At 37.5% G+C, this 23,177-nt stretch overlaps 1 protein-coding gene across 7 annotated transcripts in view; it reads right to left on the bottom strand.

The window, feature by feature from the left end:
* RALGAPA1 (Ral GTPase activating protein catalytic subunit alpha 1) overlaps nucleotides 1-23,177 on the bottom strand; it is a 298,344-nt gene that overhangs the window by 50,694 nt on the left and 224,473 nt on the right. For all 7 annotated transcript variants that reach the window (XM_071213978.1, XM_071213981.1, XM_058293545.2 and 4 more), the window contains one exon: nucleotides 11,455-11,578. In XM_071213978.1, the coding sequence (XP_071070079.1) occupies nucleotides 11,455-11,578 (124 nt within the window). The remainder of the gene's footprint in view (nucleotides 1-11,454; nucleotides 11,579-23,177) is intronic.

Raw genomic sequence — 23,177 nt, 5'->3', positions numbered from 1 at the left:
TAGCAAAAATCAAGACAGTGACAACCAGCAGAAACTGAGAACAAATCTGCCCCAACAGATTTTTAAGACGAAAAATGTGTATCTTGAAAGCTATTTAAAAATACACTGACTCAGAGAAAAAAAATCAAGACAAGGAATTATTTGGGGAAAAGTTACAACTGTAATACTAATTTAATAAAATGGTTAGGTATGTCATATTTTCTAATAAAAACTGGCTTTCAGTGTTAATACTCCATCAAAGTCCAAAACAATAATATCAAAATGTAGAACCTAACTTCAATTGTATTAAAAACTACATATTAATTTGTGCAAAGATCCTTTTAAACATTGTTTTCCTGATTATAAATATAATACATGCTAATATCAGGGATGTTGCATTGGATGGTATCTACTAGATGGTATGATGCACAGAAGTCAGCAACTTGTGTTTATTGTAGAAAATTAGAAAAATATAGTAAAGAAATAACAAAGAAAATTTTAAAATTGCTTATAATCTCTCCTCTCAGAAGAAACCACTTATGAATATGCTTTAAAATAATAAAATCTGACTGAACATATGAATGACAGATTAGTCTTAATGCCATTACTTTAGGATTGCCTCAATCTCTTAAAAATTTTTAAATGCAGTTTTTTGAATCCATAATACATTTACATAATTAAAAATTCAAAAGATACAGAAGGGAATACCATGAAAATTCTGCTTTCTATATTTTCATATATCTCACTTGTAGCCATTCAGTTCCCCTCCTAGAAGGCAATTTCTTATGAATCATTCAAAAAATATTCTATGTATACACAATTACATTCGAAAATGTAGATCTCTCTCTTTATATAGAAATACACATACATAAAAAGATGTACATTCTGCTGTTGTTGGATGGAGTGTTCTATAAATGTTGATTAGATACTGTTGGTAGATGGTGTTGTTGAGATCTTCTATATACATCATATAGATTTTCTGTATACTTGTTCTTTTAATTATTGAGAAAGGGTTGTCAATGTCTCCAATTATTACTATGGCTATGTCTATTTTTCCTTCCAGTTCTATCAGTTTTTGGATTACATATTTTTCAGCTCTGTTGTTTGGTGCAAGTACATTTAAAATTGCGTTATCTTCTTAGTGGACTGACTTCTTCATCATTATATAATGTCCTCTGTGTCTCAGATAACTTTCTTTGCTCCAGTGCTTACTTTATCTAATATTAATGCAGCCACTCTGACTTTCCTTTGATTAATGTTTGCATGATACATCATTTTCTATCCTTTGAATTTCCACCAGCCTATATTGTTATACTTGAAGTGAATTTCATTTATAAAGTATAAAGTTGGGTCATGTTTTCTTAAACCCATTCTGCAAATCTCTGTCATTTACTTGATACATTTAAACCATTTCTATTTCATGCAATTATTGATATGTTAGGACTTAAGCCTGTCATTTTATTTTTTGTTTTTTCCTCTCTGCTTTTTCTGTTTCATTTTTCCTGCCTCCTAGGGTTACTTGATGGATCATTTTTTTTAAAATTCCTTTTTATCAATTGTGTTTTCATAAGTAAATCTTTTTATAAATTTTTAGTGGATGCTCTAGATATTACATTATATATAATGTGATATCTTATCACAGTTTACTGGTGTCATTTTACCACTTTGAATGAAATACAGAAAATCTGCCTCACTTTATGTCTATTTATCCTCCCATTACAATACAGTTGTAAATGTATCCTTTACATACATTTAGAAACATACTAGATAGTGCTATAACTGTTGCTTCAACTGTCATATATAATTAAGAAAACTTAAGAAAAGAAGGAAAGTCTATTGTGTTTACCCACATTTTTTGATTACCATGCTCTTTCTTCCTTTTTGTTTTTTCAAGGTTGTTGGTTTTTTTTTATTTGTTTGTTTTTTTAAATAATTTCTACCTGTTTGGGCTTCTGGGAACAAGTACTTAGTTTTCACTAGGTATAGGATTCTGGGCTAACAGTTCTTTTCTTTCAGTCTGATAAGAATTTCACTACCATTCTAATTGTTTGTTCTCTGGCAGATTCCAAGATTTTTTGCCTTTAGTTTTCAGGATAATAATTATGATGTGACTAAGCAAGAATTTCGTTCAGTTTATCCTGTTTGGGGCTGCCCAGCTTCTTGAATCGGTTAGTTTATGTCTCCTGTCACATTTGGGAAGTTTTCAGCCATAACTTCTTCATGTACTTTTTCAGCCCTGTTTTCTTTACTCTCTACTTCTGAATTCAGATGACAAGAATCTTAGATCTTTTGTTATAGCTCAACAGTTCCTTGGGGCTCCCTCATTGTTTTGCAGTCTTTTTTCTCTGTTATTCAGACTGAGTAGTTTCTACTATTCTATGTTCCAATTTACTGATTATTTCCTCTGTCCTTCCCATTCTGTTATTGGGTTCATTCACTGAGTTTTTAATTTTGGGAACTGAATTTCAGTGCTACAATTTCTATTTGGTTCTTCTTTATATCTTCTAGTTCTTTGCTGAAACTTTCTATTTCTTTACTGTGGCATTTTATTTTTTTCATTTGTTTCAATTTCTTCCTAATTGCTTGCTGAAGCTTTTATATCATGGTTGCTTTAAAACATTTGTCATCAATTCTAATATCTTTGTTATCTTGGTGTTAGCATCTATTGACTGTCTCTTTTCATTCCGTTTGAAACCTTCCTGGTTCCTGGTATAAGAGATTTTTAAATTGAAATCTGGACATTTTGTATTATTATACTCTGGATCTTACTTAGTTGGCTGTTTTCTTTCCATTTTTATTGTGGTAACATATAAACACAAAATTTCCCATTTTGACAATTTTTATGAGTACATTTCAGTGATACCAATTATATACTATTTTCCTACTATAATCACCATCCATTACCAAACAGCAACTTAGTACCAGTTAAGCAAAAACTTCCCCATCTTCCCTACCTCAGTCCCCTGTAACCTGTAATTTACTTTATGTTGTTATGAATTTGCTTATTGGAGGTATCTGACTGAAGTGAAATTACACAATAGCTGTTCCTGTGTGTTTGGCTTAAATCGCTCAATATGTCTTCAAGACTTACTCTACATGTTGTAGAATGTATCAGAACTTTATTCCTTTTATAGGTGAATAGTATTATACTGAATGTATATATCAGTTTATCCATTCATCTCAATGGACACAGGTGGCTGCTTCCACCTTTTGGCTATTGTGAATAATGCTGCTATGAACAGCAGTGTACAATGACCTGTCTGCGTTCCTATTTTCAATTCTTTTAGGTATGTTAATTGGCTGTTTTTTTAAACACCACTCTAGCATGGGGGGGAAGGGGGTTGCACTGCCTTGTTTATGGCTGTTGGAAGCAGACATCCAGGTTCCCCACTCAGCTTCCTTTGACCCAGTTGTGGGCAAGCGGCTCCTTGATACTGCTGGAAGGGGGTGGGGATTCCAGGTTCCCATGTGCCATTCACAGACACTGAGAGAGAAGTGACCACATTACTACTGGATGATGATGAAAATCCTAATATTCCATCATTCTTCCTCTGACTCTACCGCCGTGGAAAGGGGGAAAGGTACTTCAATACTGCTGGTTTGGGATGGAAGTCGAGATTCCCTATATAGCCTCTACTGACACTGGGGGTGGGGCAGTAGGTGGGAAGGCTCCTTAGCAATCAGTAGGGATAAAAGTCTTAACTTTTTACTTAGCCTTCTCACGGTGATGGGAAACAATCTTACAGCCTTGTGAGGGTTGAGTCTAGGCTCCTCACTTGGCCTTTGTTGGTGTGGTCAAAGTTTTTCTGTGATGTTCAGCTGAAGTAGAACAGTTATTGTCTAAAAGTTTTCTGTCTTCCTAGGATACCCCTTTCCTGGTCCTTTGGCTACAAAGAACAGATTTTTTGTCTGTTTTGTTTTTGTTATTGTCCGTGCCTGTTGGTGTTCCTAGGTTGCTGGCTTCTTCAATTACAGTCTGTGACATGAGACAAGAAGAAAACCCAAGGAATTCACCAACAAGTCATTCCTTGGGTCCCAAAGTCCCTTGTTAGTCTGCCTTCTCACCTTTCACATAGTCTTCTTAGTTTGTTTGTATGTCCAAGGTTTGTACTTAGTGGGAAGAATACAGAAAAGTATGTCTACTCTATCTTCTTTGAAATGAAAGTCCCCTCTACTGATCTCTATTTTTAAAAAAATGTTTATTTTGAAATTATTTTAGATTTACAGAAAACTTGCAAATATATCAGAGTTCTCAAAAATTGTTCAACCAGAGTAACACATCTTACATGATGATAGATCAACAAAATCAGGAAATTAATGTCAGTACAGTACCATTATCTAAACTATAAACTTTATTCAAATTTCACCAGTTTTTCTACTAATATCCTTTTTCTGTTTCAGGATCTAATCCAGAATGCCATATTTCATTTAGCAGATCTGTCTCTTTAGTCTCCTCCAATCTATGATACCACCTCAGTGTTTTTCTTGACATTGATATATTTGTAGAGTACTGCTCAGTTATTTTATAAAATGTTCTTCAATTTGGGAGGTTCTGATATTGTCACATTAGAATGAGGTTATGAATCTTTGGTAAAAATACTACATAAGCAATATACTCAGTGCATTATGTACATTTTATTGCTGGTGCTGGTAACTTTGATTACTTGGCTTGATATCTATTTTCCCTTTGTAAATAATAAATATCTTAGGAGAATAGTTTGAAAACATGCAAATATCCTCTTTCTTTCAATAATTTTGTACACAAACCTTAACACCCATCAATGGAACTTGTCTGCAACAGTTATTACTGTGGTGTTTTGCCTAATTGTGATAATTTTATATTTTCCTCTTTCTACATTTATTAATTGGAATTCTTCTGTAAGGAAGAGCTGTCTCTTCTACTATATTTATGTATTTGTTCAATTCTTCAGTTCTATCAGTATTGTTGCATACATATTTACTAGATTAAGGGTTCTTTCTGCCTGGCTATATCCTTCTGACATGCCCTTATTCTTTTTTGAGCACGTTCTTAATTTCTGGCATCACAAGATATTCCAGTTCAACATGTATTTTCTCTTCCCAACCATTTCTCCAGGGAGCCATGGTTCCTTTTATGGGAGACTGGCATTTAGAAATTAATATCTGGGTGCTAGGTGTGATCACTGATACTTGGTTGTCATTGCTTCTAGGACTTCTCACATGGACCTAAGAAATGTATGTATGGAACAAGCCAATTAAAAAATGGGCAAAGGGACTTGAATAGACATTTCTCCAAAGAAGATGTATAAATGGTTAAGAAACATATGAAAAGATGCTCAACATTATTAGCCACTAGGGAAGTACAAATTAAAATTTATAATGCGATACTTAATACTCACTAGAATGGCTATTACTAAAAGAGCAGAAAATAACTAGTATTAGTGAGGCTGTAGAAAACTAGAAGTATTGTGCACTGATAGTAGGAATGTAAAATGGTATAGCCACCATAAAAAACAGTTTGGCTATTCCTTCAAAAAGTTAAACATAGAAGTGCTAAGTGCCACTTGACCTGACAATTTTCCAAAGAATTGAAAGCAGGGACTCAAACAGATGTGTGTACACTAATGTTCATAATGGTATTATTCACAATAGCCAAAGAAGGTGGGAAAAAGTCATATGCCCACTGACAGATGAATAAAAGTGTGGTATATTCATACAATGGAATACTATTTGGCTATAAAAAGAAACAAAGTTCAGGTATACGAAATTGAAAATATTTTGCTAAGTGAAAGAAGCCATACACAAAAGAATAAATATTGATCCCTTTATAAGAAATATCTAGAATTTGTTTAGCAAATTCACAGACAGAAAGTACATTAGAGTTTGCCAGGGACTGGCAAGAAGAGGAATGGGGAGTTACTGCTTAAAGGATAAAGAATTTTGTTTGGGGTGATGGGAAAAAAAAAATTAGTATTGAAATGGGTGAGCTCAACATTATGAAAGTAATTAATGCCACTGAATTGTATACGTAAAAATGATTAGGGAAGCAGATGTGGCTCAAGCAGTTGGGCACCTGCCTACCACAAGGGGGGGTTCCAGGTTCCGTTCCCAGTGCTTCCTAAAGAAGATGAGCAGGACAGTGAGCTTATGGGAAGGGCTGGTGCGGTGAGATGATACAATGAGATGACACAATGAGGAAACACAATGAGAGACACAACAAGCAGGAAGTGGATGTGCCTCAAGTGATTGGGTGCGTCCCCCCCACATGGAGGTCCTGGGTTCAGTTCCTGGTGCCTCCTAAAAAGAAGACAAGCAGACACAGAGAGCACACAACTAAGAGACAGAAAGCAAACAGCAAATGCAAATAATGAGGCAAGGGGGGGCGGGGTGAGGAAAAAAACATTAAATGAAATTATTAAAATGGCCAAGTTTATGTTAAATATGTTACCAGTAAAAAAGAAACATGTATGCAATCTAAGCATACATAAACATATATTTTCTTTATCTGTATTTAGGTCATATTGATGTCTCTGATTCCAATTATAGGGTTCATTTTAGGCTTCCCCTTTTTCTTATTTGTAAACTCGCTGACAGTGAGAAACCTGGCTCTCATTCATAATAAATTCATTTCTTTGTTCAATCCTAATAATAACATAAAGTTTCAGAATTGCTAATCCATATGACAAATAAATTTACTAATTAGATTACTGGATTTGTTTACAGTTTTTTTGTCTTTACCTTTATAGACTCCAGACAAAAATACTTCTTTTCAAAGTTACTTTTCTTCCTTATACCCCTCAGTTGGTTATGTTATTCATTTGTAAAACAAGTTTTTTTGCTTTTGTTTGTATTCCATTTTGGCTTCTCTCTACATCATGGTTGGTTTTAACTGTCTGTTTATATTTTAGTTTAAAAAATACTACAATGATTTTAAAAGTCAGAGCTATATACAATAGTACTCTAAAAGAAGTATCACTTTCTCCTTGTCCCTAACTATCCTGTTCTGATTTTCCCTTTCTTCAACTTCTCTGGCAGGTAATAAATTTCTTCAGTTTCTGATTTATCCTTCCTGTATTACTTTTGCATAAATGAGGAGTAATGTGTATTTTCTTATTTGTCCTCCTTTATTTCATGAATGGGAATATATTATTTTCTTTTGCACTTGTTTTTTTCCTCTTAGCAGTATATCCTGGAAATCATTCTCTATCAGTTCAAAGAGATCTTCTTCATTCTTTCAAAAAGACATATCATAGATTATGCAACCACTCCCCTAAGTTAAGGCATTTAGCATGTTTCTAGCATTTTGAAATCATAAACAATGCTGTAATGATCAACCTTGTTCAGTATAACTTTATATTTCTCTAAGAATATTGAGTATCTTTCATATGTTTAAGGGCCATTTGTATATATTTATTGAATCTATAATTGTAGTAGACAAATTTTTTTTTTTTACTGATTTGTAGGAGCTATTTAGTAGGAAAGTTATCCCTTTATTAATGAATTTTTTTAAAAAAGTGTTATTTGTCTAATGCCTTTTCTAGTGTTGGCTTTGTGAAGCAGAAAAATTTTACTTCTCCATGTCAAAGTTAGAAAGCAGGTTTTGCTGATGACAAAATTATTTTAAAAATTCTCCCTTGCCTTATTTTGAATATTTTAAAATAGCATTATTGAGCTGTAGTTCACATACAAGACAGTTCACTCATTTAAAGTGTACAATTCAGGGGATTTTAGTGTATTGTGCAATTGTCATCAGTCAATCTTAGGATATTTTCATCACCTCAAAAAAATAACCCTGTACTCTTTGGCTACCAAACCACTATCCTGTCATTTCTCTTCCCCATGCCAAACAATTACTAATCTACTTTCTATATCTATAGAATTACCTCTTCTGGGCATTTCATATAAATAGAATCACACAGTATTTCTCTTACATGATCTTTTGTGATTGGATTATCTTACTTAGCATCTATGTTGCAGCATATATCAATTTGTCTTCAAGTTCACTAATTCTTTCTTCTGTCAGTTAAAATTTATTATTGAGTATCTTCAACAGATTTTTCATTTCAGTTACTATACTTTTCAATTCTAGGATTTCCATTTGTTTCTTTTATTTTCCCCAAATAGTTTCTATTCTTTTTGACAATCCTTATTTAATGCTATAATGTCATTATAGCTTCTTTTATTTCTTTAATCATGGCTTCCTTTAGATCTCTGAACACAATTGTAATGGTTTCTTTGCAGTCTTCTGTTAAATCTGACATTTGTTTGCTCTCACAGGCAGTTTCTGTTACCTGCTTTTTAAAAAAATTTTTATCTTCCAGTGTATGGCTTGTAAGTTTTCATTTCTTTACCTGTCTTATAATTTTTTTTTGCTTAATTAAATTAGACATTTTAGATAATATATTGTAGCAATTCTGACTGTGACCCTCCCCTGTGGCTTGTTACTCTAACTTGCTTATTTGTTTAGGAACTGTCTGGCTTATCTGTCTCCTATTCCCAACTCTCATACCTGTTTTTTTTTTTTTTTAAAGATTTATTTATTTATTTAATTCCCCCCCTCCCCTGGTTGTCTGTTCTTGGTGTCTATTTGCTGAGTCTTGTTTCTTTGTCCGCTTCTGTTGTCATCAGGGGCACGGGAAGTGTGGGCGGCGCCATTCCTGGGCAGGCTGCTCCCTCCTTCGCGCTGGGCGGCTCTCCTTATGGGTGCACTCCTTGCGCGTGGGGCTCCCCTACGCGGGGGACACCCCTGTGTAGCACGGGACTCCTTGCGCGCATCAGCACTGCGCGTGGGCCAGCTCCACATGGGTCAAGGAGGCCCGGGGGCTTGAACCGGGGACCTCCCATGTGGTAGACGGACGCCCTAACCACTGGGCCAAAGTCCGTTTCCCTCTCATACCTGTTAAGACTCTGAGGTACAAGGTTGATATGTCTACAGTCACCCAGGGATGAAAGTATTTTCGGCAGGGTTCTTTTTTTAAAGATTTATTTTTATTTCTCTCCCCTTACCTCCCCCCCATTGGTCCCCCCCCCCCCAGTTGGTCCACTTCTGTTGTCAGCGGCATGGGAATCTGTGTCTCTTTTTGTTGCGTCGTCTTGCTGTGTCAGCTCTCCATGTGTGCAGCACCATTCCTGGGCAGGCTGCACTTTCTTTCATGCTGAACGGCTCTCCTTATGGGATGCACTCCTTGCGCGTGGGGCTCCCCTATGCGGGGGACACTCCTGCATGGCAGGACACTCCTTGCATGCATTAGCACTGCGCATGGGCCAGCTCCACACAGGTCAAAGAGGCCCAGGGTTTGAACCTCCCATGTGGTAGACTGACGCCCTATCCACTGGGCCAAGTCCGCTTCCCTAGTGGCAGGGTTCATTTTGACAGTCTCTTTACCTAAGCACAATGAGTTGTTAAACTCAACTAATTGTCAGCTGATTGCTGTACTGTTTTCAAGGATGCCCTGGGGCATAAATTGTTCTACAGACTAATCCAATCAAATTTAGGCTTTTTTGAAAGAACTGTGCCTGAGATCAGTTGAGATTTGTGTTGACCCAAGAGTGCTTCTCCCAGCAGTCTTTTTTCTGGTTTTCTCTTGCAAACTAGCAGGCCAACCATTTACCCTATATCTTTTAAAAACCTATCTCTTCCCAAATGTCTTTCACCACAATCTCCACTGTTTTTGAAAGCAACTTTAGGCTGAAATTTCTCTATGCTCCTTTGCAAACAAAGTAATTTCCTTTAGAAAGAGATTAAGACCTATCTGTTTTACAGCCTGTTTCTTCCCAGGAAAAAATTCCTGAGCCAGAGCTCTGGAGTTGGGGTGAATACAAAGGCATGCTTCTTTTTTGAGTGACACTTTTGGAGCCCAGTGCTAGAGGAGAGGAGTCATAGCCTCCGGTCTTCACAGCTTGCTCCTTATGTAAGATCAAGAGAAGTCTTCTCTCACCAGTGGGGGCTGGACAGAATAAGGCAGCCCTCACTTTTTGGCCTCACTTGCCCATACTTAACCTCAGGGTAGAGAGAGGCAGAAAGAGAAAATCTGATGTATTGCCCCTCCCAGAAATATAGCCCTCCAACTGGGATCTAGGTGGAGATGGGGCCAATATCTGTCTAAAAAAGCAAATCACTCAGTTATTTTACTCCCTTCTCCCCTGCCTCTCTCCCTCCCTCCCTCCCTTCCTCCCTTCCTTCCTATCTTTTGAATGAAGAATCTATTTATAATGTCTCTTTATATTTTCCAAACCACCTGCACATACTTCATCTCAACTGTACTTCACATCATATACGTTGGGTAAAAAAGTATCTTATGTTTAACAAATAAGCCCAGAGAGCTTAAGTAATCCCCTTAAAACAAAACAGCAGATTAGATCAGTCATAAAAATATATATACACTGAGTGCTAAAGGCTATGTGTGTCAGACACTACGCAAAACACTGGAGTTGAAAAAATTAAAAGAATGATTAAAGTGCCTGATAGTCAGGATTCTACATTACTGCAGTGATCTTCAACATTTTTGCTCATGTACTGTCTAAAAGAATTTTGAGAAACTATGTATTAAGTTGAGAGCTATAATCTAAATTTTCACCATTAAGTTTAAATACTTGCAAAGGATAAAGGTTCCAGTGTACTGTATGTGTGTTGTAAATGTGCTTTAAATATATTCTTATCAAAATATAGGAGCTACAGTTTTGGCTCATTCAATAAATATAAGATGTGTGCTATTAATCTAATGGCATAAGATTCATTTGCTGTTAAAAAGAAAATGTCCAACATGTCATTTTTCAATTCAAATCAACATATTAACAAAACTCCCATCACAAATATCTTAACTTTTGAGTTATAATTCTAAGATGGATAGATATGCTACAGGAACCTTGCCATAAGTTGGTTGCTAGGGTGCAATAAAGTATAGCAACTTTCAACATGTCTTGCTTTGCTGTCAGGAATTCTTTCTGGAACAAGCCCTCTTCAGTAGTCTTTTTTAGATTCCAAATCCCTCTGGGGCAATGTGAGATTTGAGATGGGTGAATCTTCTACTTTTATAAAGTTGAAAGAAAAATCAGAACAGGGAGGCAAGATATTGCAGAAGGGTTACTAGACTTTTAGCAAAGCTGAAACTCTAACAACTAATTTCCACAAAATTAAACATGCCCACAGGTCCCTGGAAAGTCTTTGTGTATTCCAAAGGGATTCATATCTAGTTTGAAGACTACTACATTAGTAATAACAGATGCAAGGAAAACCTAGCTTTTTTAAACTTTTGAGTTTAGTACTCTCTGATAGTATATTATCTTATAAAACATTTAATATCTTTCCTTTCAAAGTCTCAACTGCTACTATATTTGTAGATGAGATCTAAGGCTGACAGTAACAAACCCATTAGTAAGCTGTTCTAATTCCCAATATAATGCTTCTAAAATAAACAAAGTAGAAAGAAAAAGGAAAATAACCCTCAAGTCCCAAACAGAAATTAAATGATATTTGGTATAATTTAAAATCAATACCTCCCAACCAAGACCAGCTACAAAATCTTCATATGCTTGACTTCCTCCTATATTTGTGAGAATGGAGTGTTTGTCTTCTTGTCCTTCAGCGACATAAAATACAGCAATCTTGTGTGTCTCTCGGCTGTAAAATGAAAGATTATACAATTCATTCAATTATTCATTTAAATACTATATATACATAGTATGTGGCAATAAAAAGATATAAATATTATAATCTACAGAAGGAGATAGGCATGTACATAAATAATTATAATATAAGCCCAAAGTAAAAAAGTTACAAAATGGCCACTGGAACAAAAGAATAGCATGGTTACTTCTGAGTGGAGAAACAGAGAAAATTTAAAAAGAAGATAATATTTGAGCTGGGTGAAAGTAAGTTAACACATGACAAATGAAGAAGGGAAAAAGTACTGGGAAGGACACATAGGTATGAATGCATGAAGCATTTGAGGAGTTGCTTGTGGAATGTGGTTGAACGTGAAAGGTATTGTGTTTTAGAACAAAGTAGGAATACAGACATGAGTGAGAAGTGATCCATTCCTTCAAGTACTTAAAATACAGAAGAAATATACACACTAATAATATACACAAATATTATATATGGTAATTGTCAAGTTCTTTGACATTTAATTTTAGTTTTCTCTAAAATAAAAATTATAAAACAAAACAAAATAAAATAAAAATTGTAATGAAATTTGGTTTCCTAAGCTAATCAGGCACACTAAATTTGACGTAGGTTGATTTAACAAAAGCATCATGGTCTACAAACTTTATGAACCAGAAGTAATGCTGTGACTACTATACCATATAGGCAAATAACCAAACAAAGCAAAAAAAAAAAAAAAAAAATACAATAACCATAACAACATATAAAGAATTCAAGTAATTTTAACGTTTACTCTGACAACCATATTCTCCCACACATGTTGAGTAAGTTACTAAACCATGATTGCAGGTTTCAATATCAGCAACTTAAAATCAGAGACAAAGATGTTTTAGCTACTTAAAAAAATAGTAATATTTCACTTTAAGTGGTGAGCAAACAGGCACACATTCAGTGTATCCATTATTTTAGGATAATCTAGGGTAATCAGTAAAATATAATGGGGATGGGGGTGTCCCAGAATGGCAGAATAAGAAGCTTGTTTGATCCTTTCCCAAACAAAACAACAAAATAACTAGTGAAAATTAGAAAAATCAATCATTTAAAGTCTTTTCAAATTCTCCTAAGGGCATATAGCAAGAAGGGGCATACAGAAATATTTACTTAAGAAAACCTTCTAAATCTCAAGAAAAACAGCCTGTGGCACCTGAGCCATAACCTGTACACTTAACTCACCCTCCTAAGCTTCATGTTACAGATGCTTTACCCTGGGCATGCTACTAAAGCCAAGATGACTGGGTTCCCCCTTCTCCCAGTTCCCAGTTTGGTGCTACAGTTTCATACTGGAAGAGGCAGGGTGCTAGTTGGAACTTCTCATTTTCTTCCAGTTCTATATTGTATATGATCTATTCTAGGCTGGCATAGCTGAGGTGACCAGGTCTCCCTTCCATCATCCAACCCCATCTCTAAAGCTCCAGGTACAAAGAGGTGGAGGGTCCCAATCATCCCTGCTCTAGCCTGCTCTTAAGGTGGAGGTTTCATGCCAAGAGTTGCAAGCTTAGAAGACCAGTTATGGCCAACACCCCCCCAGGTGTAGCATGAGGGTGCCACTCTGGAAAAAGCTTGTCCTTCTCCCAGCCCAGGTGTAGGGCAAATGGGTTCTGCCCATGAGGAAAGTCAGATCACAAGAATGAAGAACTACTGCAATTTTCTCTAAGGGAACTATTTGGAACAGAGCTTATAGAACTCCATGTCTAAGGGTTTTGCTGAAAACAAAGGAAGACGTGTTAGAAAGCAATTAAATGAAGCTGGCAGCTCTGTGACAAAAGCATAAGAGCAGAGCATCCAGAAGTTTAAAAGAAAGAATGAGGGAAGTGGATTTGGCTCAAGAGATAGAGTGTCTGCCTACGATATGGGAGGTCCAGGGTTCAAATCCAGGGCCTCCTGACCTGGGTGGCTGGCCCACACACAGTGCTGATGCGCACAAGGAGTGCTGTGCCATGCGGGGGTGTCCCCCGCATAGGGGAGCCCAACACGCATGGAGTGCACCCGTTAGGAGAGCTGCCCCACATGAAAAAAGTGCAGCCTGAGTGGTGCCGTAGACATGGAGAGCTGACGCAGCAAGATGACACAACAAAAAGAGACAGATTCCCGGTGCTGCTGACAAGAATACAAGCGGACACAGAAGAACACACAGCGAATGGACACAGATAACTGGGGAGGGGGGGAAGGGGAGAGAAATAAATAAAAAATAAGTCTTTAAAAAAAAAAAGAAAAAGAATGAGGGAAAGACAGAGCCAAGAAAACCTCTCTTGGGATCACAGTGAATTCTGGGGGTTGAGAAGCAAGAAGAATAGGATGGAGGGCAGATATGATAGGATCCCCCATGCTGCACACAGACCGATCAACACAGGGCTTTAACATAACCTCTGACTAGACACTGATGAATGATAAGCTACTGGAACTCAGGGGTGACTCCTAGGAAGACAGGCTCAAAAATAACATCCAGCTATCCCTAGCAGTCTGGAAGACCATGAACATTCATGCCCAAGGCTCTGCTCTCTTTGGAGTGATTAGAAAGTGATGCTCCAAGCCTTTAGTTCCTGTCTCAAAGTGGGGTAAAAATGTAAATATTCCACACTATCATAGCAGCCTCTAAGCCATATACACAATCAATGGTAAAGGGTAAAAATCTAACTGGCAAAAGGAAGTTAAAGCACCAACAGTGATCACTAAGTAGGTTATGCCAACCCAGGGGTGACCCCTTTGTAGCCAGGCTAAAAGACAAAAATCTAAGCAGGGAGAGCAGAGGCTACAGAGGCTGCACACTGTGGTGGAAGACTTTGCAGGATTCATTCAGTGAAGTCACTAGAAAAATAAACAAATGACCAAGCAAACATCCACTACCCCCACTCCCTGAGGGGATCACTATCTAGACTTGCTATATTATCCAACATATCTATTTTTCAACAAAAAATTATGGGACTAGCAAGAAAACAGGAAAGTGTACACTATATGAAGAAAAAAACCCACTAGAATCTTTTTTTGAAGGGGCCTTGATAACAGACTCAGCAGACAAAGGTGCAAAACAACTATTATAAATATGTTCAAAGAACTAAAGGAAAATACACTTAATTAAAGGAAGATATGATGACAATGTCTCATTGAATAGAGAATCCCAATAAAGAGAAAGAAATTATAAAAGAACCAATTGGAAATCCTGGAGGTGGAAAATACAACAACTAAAATGAAAAAATTACAAGAGCAGATTTGAGCTTGTAGAAGAATGAATCTGGGAACATGCAGATAGATCAATAGAGATTATGCAATCTGAAAAGCAGAAGGAAAAAGACTGGAGATAAATGAATAGTCTTAGAGAAATATGAGACCATTAAGTGACCAAGTAATGCATAAAAAGAGTACCAGAAGGAAAGGAGAGAAAGGGACAGAAAATATATTCAAGGAAACAATGGCTGAAAACTTCCCAAATTTGATGAAGAACATTTATCTACATATCCAAAAAGCTCAACTAACTCCAAGTAGGATAAATGCAATGAAATCCACACCCAGGTACAAAAGAGTCAAATGCTGAAAGCCAAAGAAAAAGAGAAAATCTTAAAAAACAGTAAAAGAAAAATTACTCATCATGTACAATGGAATTCAATAAGATTGAGTTGATTTCTCATCAAAGAATGGAGGCTAGAAGGCAAAGAACATATTCAAAGTTTTCAAAGTGCTCAAAGAACAAAAGAACTGTCAACCAAGAATCCTATATTCAGCAGAACTATCTTTCAAAAATGAAAGTGAAATAAAGTAAAAAAATATGAGTATTTGTTGTTGGTAAAGACAATTAGCAAGTAACTACATAGACAGTATAACTGCATATTTCTTATTTCTTCTCTTAACTGATTTAAAAAGAAATTACATAAAATAATATGTACATAATTGTATTCTTGGGCCTATGACATGTAGAATTGTAATATATTTGACAATAACAGCAGAGAGGAGGTAGCCATGTAGGAGCAAAGCTACACTGGGGTAAGGAAATGATACCAGATGGCAATGCAAATCCAACCAAAAAAAATTAAGGAGATCAGAAAGGGTAACTAAATTAATATAACAAACTCAATAAATAAATAAGTATTCTACTTTCTTCTCAGCTTAAGAGAAATAATTAAAGCAATATATTGCTGGGTTTGTAACAAATATAGATGTGATGTACATAAAAATAATAGCATAAAAAGAGGGTAAGGGAATGAGCTATTGTAGGAACAAAGTTGCTATAATTCACTGGAACTAAGTCAGTAAAAATCAGTAGTAATTTCTAATAAGCTACTGTAATTCTAGGAGTAATCACAAGAAAATAACACAAAAACATAAAAGAAAAAAATCCTTAAAGAAAATAAAATGTTACACAACATCCACCTAATAAAATTAAAAAGGCAATAAAGGAGGAATAGAACAAAAAGGATAAGATACACAGAAAACAAATAGCAAATTGGCAGTCGTAAAGCCTACCATTGAAGTTATTACATTAAATTTAAATGAACTTTCCCTCCACTGTGGGACATGACTCCTGGGGATGACCCTCCCTGGTGCTGAGGGATTACTTCCAATCACTAAATGGTAATGCAACTAGAAAAAGACCCTGAATAAAAGGGGGAAATGGTAAAGACAAATGCGTATATATGGCTAAGAGTCTTCAAAAAAGAGTCAGGAGGTCATCAGAGGGGTTCTGCTTACGCACGCCTCGGCAGGATCCCAGAGACAGCCAAAGTAGATACGACCCCAAGTACTGGTGCTCCTAAGGGCTACGGAGACACACAGGTTCTATGATTATGGCAGTTGGCTCTGAGTTCAGTGCCATGTCAGTGGGCCCTACTTTGGAATTTGTGTTCCTGAGTGTGATGGAGTTGGACTCAGATGTGAACTTTCTACACATGCCTCTTCTGTCACTTTTACTGAACCTGTGATTGGTGAAGATGGCCAACCACCACACCTGGGAACTGAGAGTGCCCACAACTCCAAGCAGGAAAATCACATCCATCAACTATGTGAGATCTGAGCCCACATAAAGGTGGAGTGGACATCACCAACCCAGGGTCCACAGGATGGAGGAATAAAATAAGGGTTAGAGTAAACTTACTGGTATTCTACTATTATAGAACTATTGCGACCAGTAATGGAAGAAACTGTAGCACTGATCTGGAGAAAGTGGCCATGGTAGTTGCTGAGGGCAGGGAGAGAGAAGAAGAGATGAGATGTGGGGGCATTTTCAGGACTTGGAATTGTCCTAAATGATATTGCAGGGACAGATGCTAGACATTATATTTCCTGCCATAAACCACTGAATGGACTAGGGGAGAGGGTAAACTACAATGTAAACTATTATCCATGGATGCAGCATTGCTCCAAAATGTATTCATCAAATGCAAAGAATGTGCACAATGATGAAAGAGGTTGTTGAGGTGGGAAGAGTGGGGAGGTGAGGTATGGGGTATGTGGGAACCTCATATTTTTTAATGTAACATTTTTTGTGATCTATATACCTTTAAAAAAGACAATTTAATAAAAAAAGAGAAAAATGAAAACAAAATTTAAATGAACTAAGCAGGTTAATAAAATAGCAGAGAATGAAAAAAACAAACAACCCAACCAAACACCATCACCACCACCACACATAAAAAACTACCAACTATATGCTGTCTACACGAGGCACACTTCAGATTCAAAGACACAAAATTGAAAGTAAAGGGATGTGGGAAGCGGACTTGGCCCAATGGATAGGGTGCCTGCCTACCACATGGGAGGTCCACGGTTCAACCCCATGCCTCCTTGACCCGTGTGGAGCTGGCCCATGTGCAGTGCTGATGGGCACAAGGAGTACTGTGCCATGCAGGGGTGTCCCCCGCATAGGGGAGCCCCATGCTCAAGGAGTGCGCCCCGGAAGGAGAGCCACCCAGCGCGGAAGAAAGTGCAGTCTGCCCAAGAATGGTGCCGCACACACAGAGAGCTGACACAACAAGATGACGCAACAAAAAGAGACATAGATTCCCGTGCTGCTGACAACAACAGAAGTGGACAAAGAAGATGCAGCAAATAGACACAGAGAACAGACAATGGGAGCGGGAGGGGGAAAGGGGAGAGAAATAAATAAATAAATCTAAAAAAAAAAAAAGAAAGAAAGAAAGTAAAGGGATGGAGAAAGATATCATGTAAACATCGCCAAGAGATCTGGAGTGGTTATGCTAATATCAACAATATAGATTTTAAGACTAAAAATATTTACTACAGAGGGAAATTTCATAACGATAAAATCAACCTGTAAGAAGGATATGAAAATTACAAAACATATATGCACTTAACAAGAGCCTCAAATACATGAAACAAGATAGAATTAAAGGGGGCAAATAGACAAATAGTTGGGAGATTACAATACCTCACTTTATAATGGGTATAACAGTGAAGAGAAGATCAACAAGGACAAAGAATAGTTGAACAGGGAAGGAGATGTGGCTCAAGCAATTGGGCTCCTGTCTACTATATAGGAGGTCCAGGGTTCGATACCCAGGGCCTCCTGATGAAGGCAAGCTGGGCTGTGTGGCGAGCTGGCCCATGGGGAGTGCTGGCCTGCATAGAGTGCTGGCCCATAAGGAGAGGTGACACAGCAAGATGACACAACAAAAAGAGACACAGAGGAGAGACAATAGGAGATGCAGCAGACCAGGGAACTGAGGTGGCACAAGAAAACAATAGCCTCTCTCCCACTCTGGAAGGTCCCAGGATCTGTTCCTGGAGCTGCCTAATGAGAATACAAGCAGACACAGAAGAACAGACAGTGAATGGACACAGAGTGCAGACAATGGAAGGAGGCGGGAGAAATAAATCTTAAAAAAAAAAGAATACTTGAGAAATAATATAAACCAATTAGATTTAACAGACATTTATAGAGTCTTCCACCCAACAGGAATAGAAAAAATACTCTTCTCAAGCACAAATGGGACACCCTTCAGGACAGACCATAAACTAGGCCATAAAACAAGCCACAGTAAATTAAAAAGAATTGAAATCATACAAAGTATGTTCTCTGACAACATGGAATGAAATTTGAAATCATTAACAGAAAAACTTTTGGAAACTCATAAATATGTTGTAAACATACTCTTAAATAGCCAATGGGTCAAAGAAGAAATCTCAAGGGAGATTAGAAAATGCACTGAGATGGATAAAAACAAAAAACAGGGAAGCAGATGTGGCTCAAGCAATTGGGCCCCCTCTACCATATAGGAGGTCCAGGATTCAATACCCGGGGCCTCCTGGTGAAGGCAAGCTGGCCTGTGTGGAGTGCTTCCCAGTGCAGGAGTGCTGGTTCACATGGCAAGCTGGCTTGAGCAGAGAGCTGGCACAGCAAGATGACACAACAAAAAGAGACACAAAGGCAAGACAATAAGAAACACAGCAGACTAGGAAGCTGAGGTGGTGCAAGAGAATGAGTGCCCACTCTCCCACTCCCACAAGGTCCCAGGATCAGTTCCCAGAATCACCTAGTAAGAATACAAGCAGACACGGAAGAACACACAGAGAATAGACACAGCAAGCAGACAAGGGGTGGGGGGTGGGGAATAAAAAACAAAAACCATGAGAAGCAGATGTGGTTCAACTGACAGAGTGTCTGCCTACCATATAGGAGGTCCAGGGTTCAAACCCAGGGACCCCTGGCCCATGTTGTAAGCTGGCCCATGCACAATGCTGCTGCTTGCAAGGAGTGCCATGTCATGCAGGGTTTCCCCCATGTAGGGGAGCCCCACGTGCAAGGTGTGTGCCCTGCAAGGAGAGCTGCCCCATGCGAGAAAAACACAGCCCGCCCAGGAGTGGCACCACACAAGAGGAGAGCTGATGTAGCAAGACGATACAACAACAACAAAAAAAGACACAGATTCCCGGTGCCACCAAGAATGCAAGCAGACACAGAGGAACGAACACATAGCAAATGGACACAAGAGAGCTGATGGGGGAGGGGGGGGGAGAGAGAAAATAAATCTTAAAAAAAAAACAACACACACACACAAAAACAAAACTAAAACCAAACAAAAACAAAAACAGAACATAACAAAACAGGTGGCATGTATGTAAAGTTGAACCCAGTGGGAAATTTACAGCAATGAGAAGAATCTCCTCATCCAATCAACTGATGGCCTTAAGGAGATAAGTGAGGAGTTCAGCAGTCAGAAGACTTTCCCTCTTTACTTTAGCCAGACAGGTTCTCCTTGGGAATTCAGTGTACCTTCACCGAGTTCCCAACTAGTTGCTTCTCCTGTGGGATTCAATGGCACCATCAACTTTCTAAGTTGTGGCCTGACCTATGGAATTGATTTTCTAATCCCTACAATCAAATGAGCCAATTCCTATAATAAATGCCTTAATATTTACATATACATATTAAGTAAATGTGTACTGTTGGTTCTGATTTTCTGGAGAACTCTGACAAATCGAGTCATTTTCATTTGCTTCCTCCTTAGTTCTTCAGATAAGTAATCAGGCTTGTATCCAGGTTTCCTGGATTGAGAAGGAAGCTGTTGCCTGTTACATGACTACAATGAATTTTTACTTGAACATTCTATTAAAAAATAAAAGAAACTATGTTATTTTCTTCATTTAAAAATTAAATATTTTATCATTTGATGTAGAGTATCAAAAAAATATCTATGCCACCTCAAGGAAGATGTCTCCCTTAAATCTGAGGTATATATGAGAATGGAAGTAATTTAGAAAGAGCCAAGAAGTAGCAAAAGATAAGATAAATTAAACTGAATAACCATGATTGGCTGGTATGGCCTAAGTTCCAGACTGAAGAGCCTGGTTAGGTACTATGGAACAATAATGAGTAACAATCAAATTTTACTTTAAAAAAATTATTCTGTTGATAAGGAATTTCTAAATGGGGAAGAGTAAGGAGATGAAAATCCACAGACTACTAGTTATTTTACTGCCTCAGAAAGACAAGGGGTGGGAGCAGGAAGAGTAAAGAAGAGACAGAGGTGAGAAATATTAAGAAAAAAGAACTGACATAATTTAATGATTATGTGAATCTAAGAGCAAGTGAAAGGAAATAGTCAAGTATGGGTGACAGAAGTGATATTTCTACTAAACATAAGGAAAACTGGAGGAGGATCTCATTTGAGAAAGAAACAGTGAACTGGAAACTATAGTAAGGAAGCAGAAAATTCATGACTGAACACTGAGAGATAAAAGTATGTGGAGAGAAAAGAATGGGGCTGAGAAGGGAACAATGGGAGTGGGATAACCAATGTAATGAGAGTAGGAAGTAGAAGATGAGTTAATGAAGACAGAACTGGAATAATTAAACAATTAAGAGTTTAACTAGGTTATTATATGTCTAGTAGCCAGGGAAGAGGAATATTTAAAAGAGAGAAAGATGAGAATATTAAATGCTTATTATACTAAGTTTAAATAAATTAAATTTAATTAATAAGAAAAATTAAAGAGATTGATGAGAACTGAGAAAACTTTGGACTTGATGGTCAGGATACAAACCTTCAGAAGGATACTTTCAGTACAGTAGTAGAGATAGAAGCTAGATAGGTATGAAGACAGGTTAGCAAGACAACAAAAAAGATGTGATTACTGCCCTCAAAGACTTTACAATCTACTATCAAACACATATGATTATATAAGCAACAATAACAATGATGATGATAATAATTCAGTGTGACAAATGCTAAGACAGGGTTATAGCAAAGTGTCACAGTGTTCTGTTCAGAGCACATCAAAGAAGATCCAAGGAGATCCAAACATAGTTGGAGGAAGAAGGTGGAAGGTTTGTCATTCAAAATAATTCTAGGATAGGGTGGATTGTGGGAAGATGGCAGAGCAGGAAGCTCTAGGATTCAGTCCTTCTACCAGAACAACTGTTAAACCAGAAGGAACCCTCTGAAACAACTATTTTGAAACTCCAGAGGCCAGTAGAACACTGTACAGTCCCCAGGGAAGAACAAGAAGATGAGACTGATAAATTACTATAAAGACCAGTAAACTGCTATCTCCATATGGTGGTTACTGGTGCACATTCCCCACTTTCTTGGCAGGCTACCCTGGGGTCAGCACCTGGTGAGCTTGCTGGTAAAAGAAAGGTACACAAAAATCCTCCTCCCCAGGACCAGGAGTGGGCATGGCCAATCACTGATCATGGCTTCTGATTAGTGGCTTCTGATTAGTGACTTCAGCTTGCTGGAGGCCCGGTTCTGAGGGTGGCCATCAGTCCAACCCATCCAAGAAAATGATGGTGGCAGAGGAGACTTAAAAGATTCTGTGCTTCCTCAGGGTTGTGGAGGGCAGATAGATAAAGAACTGCCTTGGGAAACTCCTCTCTGGTGTTCCCCAATCCCAGAAAGAAGCTTGATACAGTGAACGAGTGTAAAAAACTATAAAGGTGGACAGCCTGGGGCAAAGGCTGGCCTGTTTTAAACATCCAGGAGAGGGAGGTCTGTCTCCTGGGAAAGAGAAGGACATTTAGACTCCTGTAAACAGGGGAAGTACAAAAACAATTAACAATCACAAGGCTAGGATAAGATACAGGCCCAGAAAAGACAGGGAGGACCCTGAATAATGCATTCACCTTGGGGAGACTTTCATGATAGGAGGCCTGAAGCTCAAGAAAATCTCTGTCTTATCACCAGCAGGTTACACAATCAAGAAACAGACATCTCAAGGAATAAATACCAGAGTTAACATTTTAATATTTAATACATTTTAATATTTTAAAATGTACAGTGTGCAGGGAGCAGATGTGCCTCAGGCAGTTGAACTCTGGCCTCGGTCCTGGGTTTGGTTCCCATTGCCTTCTGAGAAAACAAAAACAAAAAAAACAAGCAAAACAAATGATAAAACCAACTCAGGGAAGCCATGTGGCTCAGTGTTTGAGTGCCAGCTTTCTACATACTAGGTCCCTGGTTCAATTTCCAGCCCCTGGTACCTCAAGAAAGAATAGTATGCAACAAAAGAGTACAAGACAAACAAAGAAACTGGAAATGATAGCCAATCCGAAGGATAAGGATAAAAATCCAGAGAACACCAATGAAGAAGACCAGAATTTGGACATACCAAGCAAAAACTTAAAAAAAAAATTTTTAAAAATGCTCAAGGAGATGAAGGAAAATACAGAGAAAAAATTGTGTTAAAGGGACTTCATCAAAATTCAAAGCTTTTGTGCATCAAAGGAATTTATCATAAAAGAAAAATATAACCTATACAATTGGAGAAAATATTTGGAAACCACATATCAAATAAAAGTTTAATATCCAAAATTTATAAAGAAACTCTTCAACTTAACAACAGAAAGACAATAAATAAAATGGCAAAAGACTTGAAAAGACATCTTTCCAAAGAAGATATACAAATGGCCAGAAATCACATAAGATTCTCAACATCATTAGCCATCAGGGAAATGCAAATTAAAACCACAATGAGATACCATTTTATACTCCTTAGAATGGCTGCTATTAAAGAAAACAGAATTAAAAGTGTTGGAGAAGATGCAGAAAACAGGAAATCTCATTCATTGTTGATGGCAATGTAAAATAGTATAGCCACTGTGGAA

The sequence above is a fragment of the Dasypus novemcinctus genome, chromosome 3 (assembly GCF_030445035.2).
Source record: "Dasypus novemcinctus isolate mDasNov1 chromosome 3, mDasNov1.1.hap2, whole genome shotgun sequence".
Lineage (NCBI taxonomy): Eukaryota > Metazoa > Chordata > Mammalia > Cingulata > Dasypodidae > Dasypus > Dasypus novemcinctus.
This window is presented reverse-complemented; position numbering and strand designations above follow the sequence as displayed.